The sequence below is a fragment of the Halictus rubicundus genome, chromosome 17 (genome assembly GCF_050948215.1).
Source record: "Halictus rubicundus isolate RS-2024b chromosome 17, iyHalRubi1_principal, whole genome shotgun sequence".
Classification (NCBI taxonomy): domain Eukaryota; kingdom Metazoa; phylum Arthropoda; class Insecta; order Hymenoptera; family Halictidae; genus Halictus; species Halictus rubicundus.
Genome location: NC_135165.1, coordinates 1,950,680 through 1,971,428, shown reverse-complemented (window position 1 = coordinate 1,971,428; position 20,749 = coordinate 1,950,680). Strand labels below are relative to the sequence as shown.

Here is a 20,749-nt window from a genome sequence, read left to right as displayed (position 1 = left end):
CTAAATCAGGTCCCGCGGACTAATTTATACGCCGCGCGGCCATAATTATAGAACCCGGTCCTCGGACGGACACCTGAAATTCTTGAAAAATGCGTCACGCGTTGACAAAACGCACGGCTTCGGTGTCCTCCGGTGACAACCGATTGCTCCCGATCGCTTACGTGTGTGCCGAACATTATCATTTGAACCGTTGACGCTTCCAACGATCATGGATTAACCCTTTGCACTCGGCGCTATTTTCAATCGAAAACTAAATATTCCTTCAGTCTTACAATATTTTAATTTTATTCATACGAAACTTCTCCGATCTCTACATATAATATTTAAATGTTTAGTAATCTATTAAATACAAATTTTGTAATGCAACAAATATTTCGTAATATTGTTTGTAACTTCTTTGAAATAATGCCACAACAATTTCTAGTTGTGCTTCGGTGTCACCACTCGAGTGCAGAGGGTTAAAATAGGGAACGCGTGTTTCGGAATATCTTTGGGAAACCTAGAAAAGCAATAAATTAGTCATTTCCAAAATTTGTTTAAATATCGCAAGCCGATTAGGTATAAATCAGACAAAGTGGAGGGTTCGCGTGTGAACCGTCCTCTTCCCTTAACACGTGGATTCCGTGAGGGGCGGGGGCGCGCCGAGATGTCACCCCCGCGAAATAGAAACAATAGACGGAGGATATACGGGATGGGTTTAAGTAATGAGCGGTAATATACAAATTGGATATAAATTTGTAGGTTGTTCGATGAGATTCTTTAAGCGGTGGGCAGTTCCTCGTCGAAATCTTTTTATCGTTGGTTCCCCCGTGCCTCCCCCGATGCGCCGGAGCCGGTAGTCCCCTGCGAGAGGGTGCCCCCTCTCCCCCTTCCTCCCCGTGGGCCTGCTCGGGGGGCCCTCGATGGCCCAATCGGTCCCCGCCGAGGTAGACAAGCCCGCAGAGTTATGACGCGCGATTATGATAATCGCTCTCAAATGCCTTCCTCTGGCTGGACGCTGGACGCTGGACGCTGCACTCTCTTTCTCCCCACCCCTCGGCTTTTCTCTTGGTCCCCCTGGGCCCCCCGATCCACCGGGCCCCTGGACCCCTGCTGCCCCCAGCCCTCGTTCCTCGCTTTCTTCCCTCGCCTTATCCTTCTCCTCCTTCGCCGCCCCCTCGGACACCCTCTCTGCCCCCCAACCCCCACCCCTTCACAGCCAGCTTTCGCTTCTTGGACGTTTTGGAGTCGCCGGGGCCCCGGTCTCTTTCCCCAGAGAGAGAGAGAGAGAGAGAGAGAGAGAGAGAGAGAGATCCTGTGCTTGCTCGGTCCATCGGCTCTCTTGCTCGCTCGCATACTCGCCCGGCCGCGCCGCGCATTATATTCCTATTTTATTCATACGTAATGGCTGTCGCGTATGCGCGCCGGCTATCGCGTGTTCGCCATCCGAAAACCCGTGTCCCTACCAGGCGCTAACTAAGGGCCCGGCTTTTGTGTTGCGGCCCAACGGGTCCCGGTCGCATGGTTTTCGCGGATTCCAAAGCCACCGCAATTAGGGGAGCCCGTTGCTCTCTTCCTCTCTCTCTCTCTTTCTCTCTCTCTCTCCGCGAATAGGTCCTAGTCGCAGCGTGCGACCGAGTAGAAAGTTACGGGATCGCATCGTTGGATTATTTTTAAATAAACGCGTCGTCCATATATAGTACGCGGCCGCCGGTTGCCGACTATCTTTAATGGTTACAGAGTAGAAATCGATGGTTGCAATTACGCTCTGTTTATTAATTGGCGGATACACGGGGGCTCGGCGCGGTCAAAAAATAACGGAAATGGGCCGTTTCCGACCTATGGTAAACTTTATTGCTGCATACGGTTGGGAACTAACTCGCGAACGATACTCGACGTCATTAAACGTAATGAAACCAATTAATTGCCGATCGGACTCCGTTGTCGGGCTGTTAATCCGCCTTCGGGAGTGTATCGAGCATCGTGCCCGATTCTGTTAATACACCGGCTAACGCGATTCGCGAACGCCAAATGATCTTCCGCGACGACGATCGTTGCTCCTCCGTGAAAACGATCTAGCATCGGACGTTTCTATTTCTTCGACGAGGTATCGATTAGGAAAAGAACTAGAATAATTCATCTTCGAAGGAGCGAATTCCTCGGAGGGTGTAAAAAGCTCGTTTCGTTTTCGGAACTCGAGTTTCAAGTAGAATTCAAGTAGAATTCAAGTAGAAATGGTTAGCCATGGATCAGACGTGGAATTTTTTGATATCGGAGTAGAAAGATCTACGTGAAATCTGGCGTCCTCCCACCACCATGGGGATCTCGGTAACACCGAAGGGACCGGGGCGAAACACGAGAAACGAATGGGCCCGGTGGGGTCCTGAATACTGGTGCTGATAATAATAATAAAATGAAACGGGAGGGGGTTAGGGGAGGGAGGAGGGGACGGTCGGCTGTTGTCCCCGTTGATTAAGCAGACGAATAAGGAGAATACTTGGCTAGCGCGAGCGAGTCTCCGGTATATTTCTTAGGGATTGCCCACCGGGGAACGCCGCCTATGGTGGACCACACCATTGTGCCGCGCGATTGTTGTGCCCGTGCCCTCCCCGTGAGAGGTCCGCGTGATTGAACGATATACGCTTATAGGAGGCGCGTGGCCCTGGGCCACGGCAACGCGGGTACAATGTACCTGCTGCAATCAGAGAAATCGGGTCCCACCGGAGAATAATGGCCTGTTTTAGGCGGCGCAATTAACTCGACGGTACCGGGGGCCGGCTGATACTTCGTGAAATCGTTAATTTGTCTTCTTTAAGACGTTAGACCCCGATCGGATCGGCGGACCGACGCCAGCCACCAGAGGCATCTTTCCACATCGAACCCGTTCCGATTCGCGCGGAACGATACAGAAAACCTGTACACACCGCGACGAAAATTATGCCGCGCCGGAGTCCCGTCGCAATTAACCAAAACGTTAACGGGAACTTTTGCAATTACATCACTCAGTGTAACTTCCGTATTTACATTTACATGGAAATCTATTTCCTCGGAAGGGATGATTCCTGACGCAATTTTAAACAACTTTCTCCTTCGCGGAAACGTTCTCCGCCGCCTCGTTGAGGAGTTATTCAAGAAAAACACCGACCAATCAGAGCGCGGATACAGCGGCCGGATTCTGACTCAGCCAATACCGACGCCGGGGCGGGATCTCTCTGCTATAGCCGCGCTCTGATTGGTCCGCGTTTTTCGTTGATAACTCCTGAACGAAGCCGCGGGGGAGATTTTCGCAAAGGAAAAAGTTGATTGAAATGATCTCAGGAATTATCCGAGGAATCCTGTTCAAGGAAGTACATTTTTCGGACACTCTATATGAATATAGGTGAAAAACACTGATCGTAAATTGTCGCGGGGCGTCAAGGGCCACCAATATCACTGGGCATCAATTATGGGGGTATGTTTATGTGATCATAGACCGATCGATCTACGATTAACGAACCTGTTGCGCAGGTTCTCCGCCGTTGACTGGATCAGGCATCGTCCGGATCGTCGTGCTCGACGTGAACGATCACAGCCCGGAGTTCACCAGGCAGGAGTACAAGGCGACCGTCACCGAGAACTCAGCTTCCGGGACCTGGGTCACTAAACCGCACGCCACGGACAAGGACGAGGGCCTCAACGCGAAGATCAGGTGTGTAGAACAACGACAAATACGAAGTGGTAGTAGCTTCTATTACCTGAACGGCATTGTACCCCCCAACGTGCTCGGATAGACAAGGTCACACTGTGCTCGTACTTTTATTTTGGGGTGCACATGTGTATACAAGTTTTCACTCATGCGAAAGGTACGAATGTGGCAACTATTCTGTGTCAACATCGTATTTATATTTCTGTATGCTCGTAATGCAACCAACAGATAAGAATTATTTGAATGTTCTTTGGGGCAAATTGGCATCGGAAATTTTGATACGAAACTGGGAGACTGCATTGGAAGATGCGAACAAGCTGAGGGAGTATATCGATAGCAATGTTATAGGAAATTCCCTGCAAGTATTGCAACAGCGTACATGGCTTATTCGTTGGAGTTCGTTTGTATCTTTCAATCATGTGTATACAAGTTTATCGAAGATTGACCTTGAAAACCGGACGTGTTCTAAACGCTGCGCATTTCTGAGCAGGTACAGCCTCTTGGGTGAAAAGTCGGAGCATTTCACCGCGGATCCCGACACCGGCGAGGTGTTGACGGTGCACCCGCTGGATCGGGAGCAAACATCCGTTTATCACTTGACACTGGTCGCTCAGGATTCCAGCCCGACCGAGCCGAGAGCCTCCGCCGTCAATTTGACCATTTACGTCGCGGACGTGAACGACAACGCTCCCAGATTCTCCAGTCCGCGATACACCGCGTACGTGCCAGGTGCGACCAAACCAGGTGAGAACCCAATCCCTCGGGAATTCAACCGAAGGGGTTGCCCGTACTCTTCATTACTCGTTTCTCCTGAAAGAAATTGTTTTCGTAAATAGTCTAGTTATTAATTGCTGTTTCTGTGTGGAAGGTGACTTCGTGTTCGGCGCAAAGGCGGTGGACGACGACGACGGCGAGAACTCGCGGATCGTGTACCATCTGCAGGGCATCGACGCGGATAAATTCGCGATCGACACGAACAGCGGTGTGATCAGGGCGTCGCAGGAATTGGCGAACGACCAGACCACGTACCAGCTGCAAATCCAGGCGTTCGATTGCGGGGCGACGCCGCAATCCGTCACCGCGGACTTGATGATACAACCTTGGGAGAAACAGCTGTTCCCCAGCTTCCGCTCCACCATGAACACCAGGTTCACGCTGCCGGAGGACGTGCCCGAAGGACGCATGATCACCAAACTGAGCGCGACCACGCCGAAAGTCGGCGCCGCGAGCAATCTCGTTTACGGGATGGCTGGGGGAAACGTGGGGGACGCGCTCAAAATTGATCCTACCACTGGAGAGGTACACTTCTCCTCGCCTGTCAAATGTTAACGCTAGAACTACCGAGCCCTTAACGCGACTTAGCCCTTTGTGATAACAGCAAGATTGAACTTGCTCGGGTCTCGTACGATTTTTATGGTAACATGTACTCCAACGAAGAGATATATATCACTAGGTTCGCGGAGCACTAAAAGTGACTATTTTGCATTACTGTGTGAAAATAAGAGGAACCTGCTACCCACATTTTTGGCAATATTTTTGCAATAATGTGTACCCAAAGAAATAGATTTGCTAAATAATTTCTCATGTATGCATCGTTGGAATCTTAATAATTTTAAATTAACCCTTTGCACTCGGCGCTATTTTCATTCTAAAACGAAATTTTTCTTTCGTCTTAGAATATTTTCATTTTATTCGTACGAAACTGATCCGATTTCCACATATAACATGTAAACGTTTACTAATCTGTTAAATACAAATTTTGCAATGTAGCAAATACATTGTAATATTTTTTGTAATTTCTTTGAAATAATTCCACAACAATTTCTAGTGGTGCTCCGGAGTCACCACTCGAGCGCAAAGGGTTAAAAACATTAGAACCCGTCATTTTGACGGGTTCAGTGAATCTAGTGATATTACAAAATTTCGTGAAAGACGTGAAAGAAGAAATCATCCACCAGTCATCTTGACTGGTTCGGTAGTTCTACTGTTAAATGCGTACTAGTTCGCACCGGAATTGTGTCGAATTTCATATTCATTTATATTTTTACGGCGACGCGTTATCTCATATTTTCCACCGGTTACTCTTCGTTTTAAAAACTAAAAGTGATCGGCCGAGCTCGTAAAAGGACTCGTAAAAATCACAAGGATAGTAAGATTTTTTACACGATTTTTATCCGCCCAGTACAAACGCATAAATTTGTTTTATAGCGTCTCGTAAAACCGTGATTGCGCAATATTAGTCGGATTATAAAACGTTTAGAAAGTTCTCGCGATGTCTCGGGGACTCCAATTTCTTATTAATACCTTTATGGAGTTAATCTTGAAACGAGCTATGCACCCGAGACGTTTTCAACGCGACGATAACCGGACGTTCGTTGCATTCGTAGAACCCGGTAGATGACGTTTGCGTTTGTGCGAATGATGGCTCATTGGAATGATCGATTCGCTTTGTTTTGCTCAGGTGTTGGTCGCCTCGGGATTCGACTACGAAACGGCCCCGTTCTACGAAGCTTGGATAGAGGTCCGCGACTCGGACACCCCAGCGTTGAGAAGCGTCGTCCAGTTGTTGGTGAACGTGACGGATGCGAACGACAACGCTCCGATCATGGAAGCGTCCATCTACAACGCGACGGTGCCCGAAGACGAGTACCCGCCATTGTTCGTCGGCAAAGTGTCCGCGAAAGATCGGGACTCCGGAGAAAACGGACAGGTGTCTTACTACCTGGTCAACGATTTCGCGGAGACCTTCGTCATCGACCCTGACTCCGGGGAAATCAGCACGAACGCGAAATTGGACCGCGAAGAGGTAAACTAGGCGCCCTAGAATTAGGCAATTCAATTCGATCAGGTACAGTGTTGAGTCTACCGAGATTTGACGCGAACGTTATCTTCCAGATCGCTTCTTACGAGCTGGCAGTGGAAGCCAGGGACCAAGGACAACCCTCGTTGACTGGCACGGCTACCGTGCTGGTCACCGTGTTGGACAAGAACGACAACCCACCTCATTTCACGAGACTGTTCAGCGTGAACGTGACGGAGAACGCGGAGATCGGCACCTTCGTCATCAGGATCACCAGCAGCGACCGAGACATCGGTCCGAACGCTAACGTGACCTACACGTTCACCGACAATCCCGGGATGAAGTTCGCTATGGACGCTTTGAGTGGCAACGTGACGGTCGATGGACATTTAGACAGGGAGGAGCAGGACGAGTACTTGTTGAAGGTAGGTTTTCAATCATCTCCTGGTTGCTGCTGAGTCAAGTGGTCGTTAATTATTGTGGAGATGTTCACTTCGACCCTTCTCGATTGACCTGGCGAGGAAAGAAACCATTGAAATCACCTAATAACGATGATCCTCATCCTGATAGTTGGAAGCAGCAGACGGAGCCTGGCTGAGCGCGACAGCCCTGTCCATAACGATCCAGGACCAGGACGACAACGCTCCCGAATTTGATTCTGACTCCTACCACTTCCACTTCCCGGAGCTGCAACCACCTGTCGCTCACGTCGGCCAGGTGACCGCGATCGATCGGGACAAGCAGGGACCAAACTCGGTGATATCGTACAGCCTGCTGCAGCCGTCCGACCTGTTCATGGTTGACCCAGCGACCGGGGACGTGTTCAGCAAGAAAACGTTGCGCTACAAGCACACCCATCGTCCATCGTCCCCGGAGAACCTGTACTCGTTAACCGTGGTCGCGACTGACAACGGCAAGCCGCCGATGTCGTCGAGAACTGTGGTCCACGTGAGCATCGTGGACGCTAACAACAATCCACCCAGGTTCGAGCAGAGATCCTACCTGTACCCGGTACCGGAGAATTATGGCAACGGGAAGCGAGTGATCCAGCTGGTAGCCAAGGACGACGCGGACTACGGTGTGAACGCCGAGATCAGCTACTCGCTGGTGAACGTGAACGGCACCGAGTACTTCTTCATCGACGAGCAAACCGGTTGGGTCTACGTTCGTAACAGTTTGGCGAACGTGCCCGTCGGCACAACCTTCTCGCTGAAGGCTCGAGCCTTCGACAAAGGCGTGCCCCCGCAGAAGGACGAGGTCTCGTTGACCCTGGTGATCTCCGGCGAGAACAAACACGCTCCCACGTTCGCAGCAGCTAGGTACCAGGTCAGAGTACCAGAAAACGAACCTGTCAACACCACCATTCTCACTGTGAGTGCCACCGACGGGGACGACGGGCCCAACGGCATGATCAGGTACAAAATATCCGCTGGCAACGAGAGGAACGAGTTCTTCGTTCATTCGATCACCGGCGCGGTCACTATACTGGAGCCACTCGACTATGATCTGGTGCAAGAGTACAGGCTGAACATCACTGCGACGGATTTGGGCTTCGAGCCTAAGCTGGCGGTCGCTACGCTGATCGTGAACGTGTCGGACATCAACGATAATTCGCCGACGTTCAATCAGAGCGTCTACGAGGCTTACCTGCCGGAGAATTCTCCGCCCGACAGCTTCGTTTACAAGGTAAATCTACTGTCGCGCGCTAACATTCGTATTACTCGTCCATGATCGATGAATTTGAATTTTGAAATCGCCTAAATTTCAGGTGGTGGCCAAGGACATCGACTCCCCGAAGTACGCAGTGGTCCAGTACAAGATCCTGGGCGGCACCGGCAAGGACCACTTCCGCATTCGCGAGGACACGGGCGAGATCGTTTCTCTGATCAGTTTCGACTACGAAGAAGCGAACGAGTACACTCTGGACATCGTTGCGGCGAACCCAGATTCGAATCCGCAGATGGTCGGGTTCACGACGGTGGCCGTGCACATCACAGGTGTGAACGAATACTATCCGAAGTTCATCCAGCCGGTGTTCCACATGGACGTGTCAGAGAGCGCCGAGGTTGGCACGTCGGTGGGCCTGGTGCAGGCTACCGATCAGGACACCGGCGAGGACGGCAGAGTCTACTATCTGTTCGTTGGATCGTCGAACGATCGCGGGTTCTCGATCGGATCCGAGACTGGGATCATCCGCGTCTCGAGAAGGTTGGACCGGGAGACGCAGAACCGAGTGGTGCTGACCGTGATGACGAAGAACGGAGGCGGGATTCGCGGCAATGACACCGACGAGGCACAGGTGATCGTCTCGATCCAGGACGGCAACGATCCGCCGGAGTTCCTGCAGACTTCCTACGACGCCACTGTGTCGGAAGGAGCAGCTCATGGCACCAGGGTGCTCACTGTCAGAGCCGTGGACAAGGACATCAGGCCGCAGAACAATCAGTTCTCCTACTCCATCATCGGCGGGAACATTGGCCAGGCGTTCAAAGTCGATCCCCAAACTGGAGACATCGAGACAGCGAAGCAGCTCGATCGAGAAACTATACCCGTTTACGATCTAACCGTCGGCGCCATCGACACCGGATCACCGCCGCAAACGGGAACCGCTGTGGTTCACATCGAGTTGCTCGATATCAACGACAACGGACCTGTCTTCGAACCGCCAGAGATGGTCGGTTACGTGAACGAGAATGAACCAGCCGGCACCATCGTGATGACCCTCAGCGCCACCGATCCTGATCTACCTCCGAACGGAGCACCGTTTACCTATAAGATCGTTGGTGGTAGACAGAGCGACATGGTCACTTTGGACAGGCACACCGGGGTCTTGAAGACCACTAGGAGCTTGGACAGGGAAGTGATGCCACAGCTGGATCTTGTGGTGAGTGTGCAATTTCAGTTTTATCGAAGGTAACACGATATGCACAATGGTCAATCAATGATTGATTGTGGTTGGTTTCTTCAGGTTGAAGTGGAGGACTCGGGTGTTCCAAGAATGAGGAACGAGCACACGATAACAGTGATCGTGACGGACCAGAACGACAGTCCATCGTCGCCGAGATCGGTTCACGTGATGGTCCACTCGTTCTACGAGCAAATACCACTGGGAAAGATCGCCGATGTTCATCCAAACGATCCAGACATCACCGGTTCTTATTCCTGCAAGATCCTTCAAGGAACGAATCCCAAGGTCCTTAGCATTCCTACCGCCTGCGACCTTCACACGAGGAAAATCACTCCAGGTTAGATCCTTCAATTTTCGACTTCCGTCGACACCTGTGTATTGCTGCACATTTTTCAAAGATGTCTAACACTGCTTTGCTCCTCAGAAACTGGACACTCTCTGAGAGTTTCCGGAAGCGACGGTCGCCATCCGAACGTGGTGTCCAAGGTCTCGGTGGAGTTCCTCGTGTTCACGAACACCACGGTCGAGAACAGCGTGACCTTGCAGGTGTCCAAGCTGACCGCCAGAGATTTTCTAAGTCAGAATTACCGTGCGCTGTTGGACGAGTTGCAAAAGGAAGTGGACATGAAAGACACGTTGAGGATCTTCAGCCTGGGGGAGGTCGGGGCCGATTTGAACATTCACATTGCAGTGGAGTCGCCTCTGGGTAACGTCAATCTCCATTAATATCTGCAAAAGGACCATTTCGTCAGACCGATCACAATTTAAACAATTTCCTTACAGGCTATCGCAGCAAATACGAGGTGATCGAGCTGCTAAATCGAAATGCCGAGAAGATCAGGTCTCTCCTCGAGGGAACGACGTTCTCGATCGGCTACTCGCCGTGCAAGCACATCCCCTGCGAGAACGGCGGCACGTGCAGCGACAAGCTCGTGATCTACGACGACGCGAGGATCACCGACAGCCAGGCGTTGATCCTGACGTCGCCGAGAATGATGCACGAGATGACCTGCAAGTGTCGGGACGGGTTCACCGGCGAGAAATGCGAGAAGAGACAGGATCCTTGCTCTCCGAATCCCTGTCTACTGGTGGGTGTCCAAAATCTCAGCCAGCGACTTCTCGTAAATGTAAATGTCACAGACTCCTTTGAACCGAGGTTATCGGTAATGTTTACGTCTTCAGGGTGGACAGTGTCGACGCCTGGGATACGATTTCCAGTGCACCTGCCCGATCGATCGAGATGGGAAGCTCTGCGAACTGGAACGCGGCGATGCCTGCGCGAGCAATCCCTGTCGAAACGGTGGCTCCTGCAGGAAGAGTCCTGACAGCTTCAGTTTCTTCTGTCTGTGCCGTGCCGGCTACAGAGGGAACCATTGCGAGGCGGTCACCGACTCCTGCAGGCCGAATCCTTGCCTTTACGGGGGCTTGTGCGTGGGGGAGAAACCTGGGTAAGCTCCCTTCGCTGACATTCTTATCCTTGGGACCTCAGAGTCCCGATTCAACTCCCAGCATTTATCCTAATCGATTTCTGATTGAACCGTTCAGATACAGATGCAGTTGCCCGGAGGGAAGGTACGGGAGGCACTGCGAGAGGTCCACGTTCGGGTTCGAGGAGCTTTCCTACATGACTTTCCCCGCTCTGGACTCGAACACGAACGACATCACAATCGTGTTCGCGACAACGAAACCGGACGCGCTGCTGTTGTACAACTATGCCCCGCAAACCGGAGGACGATCGGACTTCGTGGTGTTGGAACTGGTGAACGGAAGGGTGGTGTTCTCGTACGGCGGTGCGAGGAGTGCCATCGCCTCGATCACCATCCTGACGGAACAGTCCATGTCCGACGGAGAATGGAGGAAGGTGACGGCGACGAGAAACGGGAGAGTCGTGTCTCTAAGCGTGTCCACGTGCAGGGAACACGGCGACATTTGCGACGACTGTAGACCCGGAGACGGCACCTGCTATGCGGACGACATTGGTCCCACAGGGTTGGTACCATTATTTCTGTGTCTTCGGTAGCTTCTTCGGATCACAGTCTGTTGATGCCGAAGAGACGTTAGAACAATTCTTTGCGGAAAACTTGGTGCAACTAAGCTAGCTGCAGCTGTAACTAAGCTTCAAATATTTAGAGATAGAGAGTTTAAACTCTCTAGTGTTAACACTAGGTTTACGGAGCACTAGAAGTGACTATTTTACATTACTTTACAAAAATAACACGATTGCCATCTTTTTAATAATATATACCCAAAGAAATCGATTTGTTAAATAATTCCTCGTGGATGCATCTTCACAATCTCAATACTCGTAAATTAAAAATATTAGAATCCGTCATTTTGACGGGTCCCGTAAATCTAGTGTTAATTGAAGAGTTCAAGTGTGAGTAACATGGCCGATTGTCTTCCGCAGCACGCTGAACTTCAACAACAACCCGCTTCTGGTCGGCGGCCTCGAAAATGCGGACCCTGTGCTCGAGAGACCGGGACAGGTGCACTCGGACGACTTCGTCGGCTGCGTGCACTCGGTGTCCATAAACGGCAGGGCGTTGAACCTGTCGAATCCGTTGGCCTCGAGGGGCGTCAAGTCCACCTGCATTCGATCGAGCAAGAACCCCTGCCTCAGGGACTCGAAGGACTCCGTCTCGGTTTGCGGTGGTAACGCGAAGTGCTACGACAAGTGGCATCAAGTCACTTGTCAGTGCGGATCGATCACTTCGCCGAACTGCGACGCTGCCCTTGAACCGGTTACCTTGAGCGACGGTGGATTCGTCGAGTTCAAGGTACTGGATCGCCTCGAGCATCCCTGAAATTACTTCTAAGGCCGAAAGATGTTTCACAACAAAAGTTGAACTCCGTCGTCGGAGGGTTATTTTTTTTTTTTTATTTATTTATTACGCATTAGGCCAGAACTGGCCTATCAGCGGACATACATAAAGTGAACATAGTACTGATAATAAATAACAGACAATATCCCTCTCGGACATATTCAGGTACTAACATTACCATCATATCACAATATAGACTGGCAGCTTATCGACTAAAATAATTCCTATTACATCAATTATTCCGCATATAGTCAAAACATATTGACCCAAGACTAATTATTCATAAAATTGAAAATGTATACCCCGATGTCGCCATATGATGAATAATTCCATTAAACCAGTCAGGGGCTTAAATATTTAAACAGCTAGTAACAACAGTTGTATGTACAACTTAGAGTTAAGATAATACTTTTAGCCATTGCAACACACTTGTGGGTTAAAGCATGAAGCGCGGGACTGATGTGACCTCTCTTTTTCGCAGGTTTCGGAGAAGCACAGGAGGATGCAATTATTGGAGTATCTGTACGGAGGATCGACCGTGTGGCACAAGAATCGAGTGGCACGATCAGTCGCGGAGGACACGAGCTTCATCAGCAGTTCGTCGCCGTTCAAGACGATCGGGCTAATGTTCAGAACAGTGAAATCGGACGGCGTGCTCGTGTACGCCGCCACGAACAAACACTTCACGTCCGTGGAGGTAAGAGGGTCAATTCGATCTATCGATTGCTTTGATCCTGCAGAGTCTCGACGATGATTCTAACTAATGTTACAGCTTCGAAACGGACAACTATTCTACGCATCGCTGCTCGGCTCCCCGGTGAACATGTCGGCGAACATCGAAGGGGGTTTGGCGGACGGCCGCTGGCATAATCTGACGTTGCACTCGTACTTCCGGGGGCTGAGATTGTTCGTCGACGGGGTGCAGACCGGCGAAGAATTGGACTCGGCCGGTGTCCACGATTTCCTCGATCCGTATCTCTCGGTTTTGTCGATCGGAGGAGTCAGCCAAGACCTGTACTACGCTCAGAGCGCTGGCGCCAGAAGCTTCGAGGGTTGCTTGGCCAACTTCACCGTGAACAACGAGATCCAGCCGTTCAACGGCACCGGGTCGATCTTCAAAGAGGCGCAGTACCACGGCAAAGTGACCGCCGGCTGTAGAGGACCTATAGGCATCAGCGCGGTGGCCACCGCTGATCCTTTGAGCATCGGGATCACCCTGGTGATTGTGTTCTTCGTGATCCTGTTGATCGCGATCTTAGTCAGCTTCATCGTGTTCCGTCTGAGACGGCAGAATAAAGAGAAGAGCGCCCCCTCGGTGGTGAACAAGAACACGAACGCCATTATGACCGGGAACCCGTTGGTCGGGCCTGGGAACGACAACATGATGTCCCGACACGAGAACACGTACATCTCGGACACCTCGGACCTCCGCGGAGTGGGACACATGGGTCCCGAACTGATCTCGAAGAAGTATAAAGAGAGGGAGATGAACGCAGCCCCGGAACACCGACCGCAACGGCCGGACATCATCGAGAGGGAAGTGACCAAGTCGCCGCCTATCCGGGACGAACATCCTCCGCTCCCACCGCCCGCTCAAACCTCCCTACACTCCCACGAACACAACCAAGAACCCGACATGCCGGAGCACTACGATCTGGAGAACGCGAGCTCCATCGCGCCCAGCGACATCGACATAGTCTACCACTACAAAGGCTACCGGGACGGGATGCGCAAGTACAAAGCCACCCCACCGCCCATCAGCAACTACGCCAACCATCACAAACACACCAGCCAGCAGCACAGACACGCCGGCCCGTTCCCACCCAGGGCTCTACCGCCTCCTAACGTGAGTCAACCGTCCGGACCCACGCAGAAGCTACTGCAGAGTACACCGTTGGCCAGATTGTCTCCTAGCAGCGAGCTTTCCGCCCAGCAACCGAGAATATTAACGTTGCACGACATCAGCGGGAAACCGCTGCAGAGCGCGTTGCTGGCCACCACGTCCTCGTCGGGAGGCGTGGGCAAAGACGCGTTGAACTCGAACAGCGAGAGGAGCTTGAACTCGCCGATCATGAGCCAGTTGTCCGGGTCAACGGCCAGCCGGAAGGCGCCTCAATCGAACAACGAGAACTCCGTGAACAACGTGTCCTCGGGCCCAATGGGCCTCACCGCGGAGGAGATCGAGAGACTGAACTCCAGACCCAGGACCTCCAGTCTCGTGTCGACCCTGGACGCCGTCAGCTCGTCCAGCGAGGCCAGAGGACCTCCCACCCATGGTCCTTTGCATCTCCACAGGCGACACACGCCACCGGTCGAGAGACTCGAGCGCAGGAACTCGTCGACGACCGACGAGAGCGGGAACGACAGCTTCACCTGCTCCGAGTACGACAACACCTCGTTGGTGGGGGACAAGAGGTCCGACAACCCTTTCGCCAAGCCCGACGACGAAGAAGTGAACCAGCGCAGCAACGAATCCTCCCAGACCAGCAAACCACCGCTTCCGCCCAACGTTAACTACGACGGATTCGACAGCTCGTTCCGAGGATCGCTCAGCACATTGGTCGCCTCCGATGACGACCTATCGACGCACATGGGCGGGCTTTACAGACCGTCCAGCAACGGATCACCATCGACGACCACGACAGCCCTCAGCTGGGACTACCTCCTCAACTGGGGCCTCAACTTCGACAGTCTCGTCGGCGTCTTCATCGACATCGCAGAGCTGCCAGACAGCGCGAATCGCGTGCCCAGCACCCTGCGACTGCCGGCGAACATCCCTAAACCGTCGGAGGAATACGTTTAATAGTTTCCAGGGTGGAAGGAACTCTAGTGACCGTTCAACCCTCGTACGTTCCTCGAAAGTGGCAAAAGACACCTCCTCGCCCCCCATTTTCAACAGCGTTTTATTTATAAACACGTCGAAGCAATCATCAGACTGCGGATTTTATGCATTCATGAGAAAATCGTCGTTACACTACTTTCGGCTTGATTAAGGTTGTTAAAAGGGGATATTTTCGTTCTGTTTCTTACGATTCACTTGGAAGACACTTGTTTTGCAAGATCCGCAGTCTCAGATTTTACAGTCTTCAGAACGCCATTGTCGAACGTACGAGGGTTAACGCGATGAGTGCCCGCGGAAATTGCCAGTCGAACTCCGTGGGGTCGAAACGATAACGAACTATAAGAATCACCAAAAAGTTGTAAAGTACGACTGCGTTTCGACGCAGAAAGTGCGGTTCGCAAGTGTCACGCGCGAACTTAGCGAACTTAGCGAACACCGTTGCTAATTAAGCGAAACGTCTTGAGTCATAGTTTTATCAATTCAACGCTTCGACTGCCACTTCATCCCCTGTCCGGATCACGCTACTTTCCAGTGTAAGGATAGGACGAACTTTTAGTCGAACTGACTGGCAGTGCCTCGAGTGCGTCGGCGAAGTGCTCAACGGGAACGTGCAACCACCAAAAATACCTCTTAAGTACTGCACGCCACTATAGTGGGTTTCCGTGGAGAGCGTCAGTTCTAATGGTACGAACCACTATAGTGGGTTTCCGTGGAAAGCACCAATTCGAATGGTACGAACCACTATAGTGGGTTTCCGCGGAAAGCATCAGTTCGAACGGTACGAACCACTATAGTGGGTTTCCGCGGAGAGCATCAGATTTAATGGTACGAACCACTATAGTGGGTTTCCGTGGAAAGCATCAGTTCGAACGGTACGAACCACTATAGTGGGTTTCCTTGGAAAGCAACAGTTACGATTGGTACGAACCACTATAGTGGGTTTCCGCGGAAAGCATCAGTTCGAATGGCACGAACCACTATAGTGGGTTTCCGTGGAAAGCATCCTTCTGAACGGTAGGAACCACTATAGTGGGTTTCCGCGGAGAGCATCAGTCTGAACGGAACGCCACTATAGTGGGTTTCCGTGGAGAGCGTCAGTTCTAACGCTACGAACCACTATAGTGGCTTTTTGCCCGCGGCGGCCAGGCGCGCCGTCCCTGGGAAGCAGAGTTGCGGACAAGCGCGCCGTACTGGGGAGAGAGAGTCGCGGACAAGCGCGCCGTACTTAAGGGGTTAATCGCGGGTTATCGCGAGCCGCGAAAGCGATTGGCAGAACGATGGACGTTCTTGTAGATCTGTAAGCGAATCGACGCGTGTCTTCGGTTCGTCGACGACCGGGATCGACCCGGAGAACCGAGGACGTAACCCGTGTCTTGCCATAATAATAGGATCCTCGAGGCGATCGACTCTCCCTTTATCATCGACGCGTGAATTTCTGTAAATACCCCCCGCGGCTTCTCTCGATTAAAACGAGGTACTTAACGAGGTACGGACTTCCGATCGAATTCGCTCGAATCTTCCTGTCAGCCGCGAGTTCCTCCGCGAGTTTATGGTCGGCGATAACATTGCGCGACGGTATCGAGAAGACTCGAACCACTGTATTAACCCGTGGATGGCGGACGTTTTTGAGAAACAGGTCCGTTCGAGATTCGAGAAAATTAGGGAGAAGTTAATTTTGTTTAGGATAGGGCGAAACGGACCCGACCACCGCCGTCCAAGGGTTGAATAGGTTTCTGAACTTGACAACTCGTGTATATAAATCATTCCGACGCGCCGTGCCAGATAATCTCGATACGGTCGCGCGATAAGAAGCGATCGCGTCTCGGAACTCGTCGAGGACGGGCAAAGTAGCCGCGCGAGAACTTTCTACAGCTCGGGTCAACGTTTTCACGAAGTCACCGGGATCGTTCCCTTCGTCATTTTCGAGGAGGAGAGAATCGGAAACGTTGAACGAGACGTAACTACCAGACTGATTTCATTCGCGCTATCGGAGCGCTAATCGTAGACCCCCATCTTTCTCTCACCGTGGATCGTCGAGATTACTGTAAACTATCGCGAAATCGTTTTTCTCTTTGTAAATAATCGTGCGTCTGAGCTGTACAAAATGTGTGAATGACCACCGCGCGTATGTATGTACTATCTTATCAACGTCGTGAAACATTTTTAAAATAAAACTGTCGATCAAGTTTTTTTCTCTACCGTCCTCCCACGCTAACGCATCCTCCGAGTCTGCCGACAGGAAATAGAATTTAATAATTTTACAATTTAAACTTATAAATAGACATTTATCGAAAGATTTCTCTTCAGCTCTGATTGCCGAGTAATCGATCATCGGCTGCCTTCATGCAAAAAAAAACAAGCTTATCGTGAAAATGATACGGCCAGCGATGAATAATCGCGCAAATATCGTGTAAAACACGTTTAAGATTTCGGATTAATGATAACCGAGTAACGAAACGAATTCTAATCGAGAAAATAATCCGAATGAGAACTACTTCGAATAACCGGGAAACTCCGCCCTGAACACACTTCAATTCCTGCGTATCGATTCAATATTTTGTCACAAGAGAACGACGAGCCGTCTATTAAATGACACACCGATGCAAAACTATTCCATTTCGAATTATTAATTGTTTGCCATTTTCGTTCCGACGCGCGGGACTGTTTCGATTCCATTCAATTGATTACTAAAACTTAGCATGTTCAGATAATGATATCTTCATTCCCGTCGTACGACGAAGAGCAGCCCCTGAACAGCGCGTATGCGAACATTAGCCTAATCGCCGACAAAGCTTGGACGTTCGACCAGGAGGATCCCTTTCAAAAGTTGAATCAGTGTTTGTGGCATCAGGTAAAACGTTCTGCGCTTCTTGCGAATTCTCGATTTTTCGTTCTACACCGACCAGAGGGAAGTCTTTGATTGACGCAAAGTCCGTGAAAATAAAAGAATACGAAAAAAATGTAGTTGCACGATTTTCGAAAGTAGCGGGACTTTAAACGAGAGAAAGAACTTTCTTGCAGCACTGTAAGGTGACAGAAAAGTACAAAGAGCACAGCAACCATCGACGGAGACGCGTTCACGACGTGATCCCGGAGTCTCGATTGGCAGCTTATGGCAATTACGAGTATAACGAGGAACGGGAGAGCCTTTACAAACCCGAGGACAATGCCGCGAACGTTCCGACCGCGAATTTCTGTTGGACGGATGTCGCAGAGCCCTGGATGCTACCGGATGTGGAGAAACTCTTCGCCTGGTTAACTTCGAACAGTCCGGAAACGACTCGAGAATTGTTAGTTTATACACGACGACAATTACCGATAATGCTAGGTCGCTACATTTCTTAATTACAATTCACGGTAACTGCTCCAAGTATAACCCATTATTGTACTTTATTGAAACTCCCATAGAATTCTTTTGAGAAATCAGACCAACAGAAAATTCACTCTGCTGACCAGAAAGTATTTTCTGCTAAGAAATCATAAAAGCAAAATTAAAAAAGCGTAATTAACTAAGTATAAAAGCAAAATTCCATCGATTTTCATGGAATGCGTAATGTCTAGTCATTGTTCAGCCAAATCCAGTGCACATAATAATAGAATAAATTGAGAGTACTTTTCGAACTTCGTCTTCAAGGAGCTCAACAATAAGGGCGCCAGAACCTGACGACATATCGAAGATTGGATGCAGTTTCATTCCGCTGAACCCAAGTCCAACGGAAAAGAAAATCGGGACAAGCCACGAGACTAGACACGAGTCGCACTTGGCTAAAGAGATCAATTTAATCGGTAATATTTCATTATCATTAGGTACGCATTATCAAAGGCATCGATGTCCTCTGCGCTATCGACGGTTCCTTATCTTTTTCGTTCTTAAACAAATCGGTCAGTTTCTAACGTTTATTGCAATCGAAAAGCGTTCGATCGCCTCTTCGAACGGTAAGAGAAAATGGCGGCCATATTGGAAACTGAGGACATGGATGCTCCGGCGCGGTTTCTTTCGCGGAAACTACAGACACCGTTCTCGGTCGATTGTCCTCGAAAACTTTGCAGAAAAAATTTCCTTTCTATTCAGACACCTCAATTGACATCGCATTTATTCCCTAGGCGATAAACTTTTCATACACTTTATCGCCATGCGAAGAACGAAAGGAAAATTTCTCGCTCTGCTTTCGACAACAAAAGAATAATCCCCTCTCCCCCAAAACCGAACAGAATGCTCTCATAATCTTTCATGCCCCCGAAGAACCAAGTACCAGGAGAAAATTGGACGAATGTTACGGACATCAGCGTTACACCGTCGAGAACTCGATGGAGATGGAGCTGCACGGTCGCGTGACCAGCGAGGCGGTTCGAAGTTTGTGGAAACTCGACAACAGTCGGGAACAATACGCTCAGCAAAGGACGCGTGTCCCGTGCCATCATCCGCAACCGGTTCCCGCGACAGCCGCTGTCAACTCTCGGGAGCAGAAATGTCTGGGGAAAGAGCGACAGCAGCAATTCTACTACGCGTTCCAGTATCGACCTCTGATACTCCGGGCGGAGTACCAAACCGCGAGAACGGAAACGTACGGGATGCCGAGGAAGCATTTGCCTCCTGTGCTCAGCCCGGAAGTGCCGGAATTCTTCCCGAAGATCTCGGTGACCCGGTTCAACCGGGAGCAGAACAACAGCAGGGTGCAGTACTTCCCTTCGCTGAACGAGAGGAGCTACCAGAACGAGCTGTTCCCTTACAACAGGGCTCACGAGAACGCTGGTGGCTGCCTCTACCAGGTATCCAAATTCATTTCATTTCATCTCTGCTTCAAAGATCCGCTGTAACGATAGAGTCAATTTGTATTTATTGTAGAATAGAATATTTTCAAAGCAATCTTTACAGTTACCGCGCAATTAAATGGGACAAAATGATTTCAGAGCGCCGGGATGCCCTTGCTCCCGGCCACAGAGGCCACGCCGTTCGTCCGTCCTCCTCAGCAGTGGTACCAAAGGATACCGGCGGCCGCGCAGATTCAAATAACGTCTTCCGGTGCATCGCCGACCTGCACCACCGTGCAACCCTTGCGAACGACCATCACTCATCATCCTCTGCAAGTGCAGGAGAAGTTCCTGCAATCGAACCCGATACCGATACCGGTCTACCAGCACCCCGTCGAACTGTACCACGAGACCGGGCAGAAACGGAAGAATCAAGGGGTGGACTTCAAGAACCTGATCCTGCTGACGAAGAACGCGATGAAGGCGCAACGAGGCTTGCCGAAGCCTGCCCAGCTGAAACCGTCGACCTCATACGTCCTCGAGACGAGGAGTCGAGCGACCAAGTCGGACTCGAAGGTGCTCCGATGGCTGGACAAGGGATGCACGTCGAAGACGAAAGAGTTCATCGCCGCGAACGCTTTGGCGCCCGAGCTGCGCCGCTTCGAGGGCAAAGCCGAGAGGAAGGCGGCAGCAGCGACCAGCTCGAAACGGGAGAAGGACAACTGGAAGAGCGTCGATCGTCCGAGACCGGAAACGGGAATTTGCGTGCACAGGGTCACCGGGAAATCCACCGGCGAGAGGGAGAAAAGCGACACGCGCAGCAGAAGAAGACTTTACAGGGACGTGCTGGCGAACACCGCGGCGAACCAGGCTATGTTCGAGAACGTCTTCGAGAAAAGGTAGTGCTCCCAGGTCTCATAGTTGTTCAAACCATTTTTCTCTCCCCTGGAAGTTCACTTGA

At 50.9% G+C, this 20,749-nt stretch overlaps 1 protein-coding gene across 1 annotated transcript in view; it reads left to right on the top strand.

The window, feature by feature from the left end:
* Ft (cadherin-related tumor suppressor fat) overlaps positions 1-14,997 on the top strand; it is a 123,080-nt gene extending 108,083 nt beyond the window's left edge. Inside the window, exons 8-22 of the mRNA XM_076802678.1 lie at positions 3,487-3,667; positions 4,155-4,408; positions 4,533-4,963; positions 6,126-6,470; positions 6,560-6,889; positions 7,035-8,150; positions 8,233-9,348; positions 9,433-9,709; positions 9,797-10,078; positions 10,156-10,460; positions 10,555-10,820; positions 10,918-11,361; positions 11,780-12,149; positions 12,676-12,891; positions 12,967-14,997. Coding sequence (XP_076658793.1) covers positions 3,487-3,667; positions 4,155-4,408; positions 4,533-4,963; positions 6,126-6,470; positions 6,560-6,889; positions 7,035-8,150; positions 8,233-9,348; positions 9,433-9,709; positions 9,797-10,078; positions 10,156-10,460; positions 10,555-10,820; positions 10,918-11,361; positions 11,780-12,149; positions 12,676-12,891; positions 12,967-14,997 — 7,964 coding nt within the window. The remainder of the gene's footprint in view (positions 1-3,486; positions 3,668-4,154; positions 4,409-4,532; positions 4,964-6,125; positions 6,471-6,559; positions 6,890-7,034; positions 8,151-8,232; positions 9,349-9,432; positions 9,710-9,796; positions 10,079-10,155; positions 10,461-10,554; positions 10,821-10,917; positions 11,362-11,779; positions 12,150-12,675; positions 12,892-12,966) is intronic.
* Positions 14,998-20,749: the final 5,752 nt, after the last annotated feature.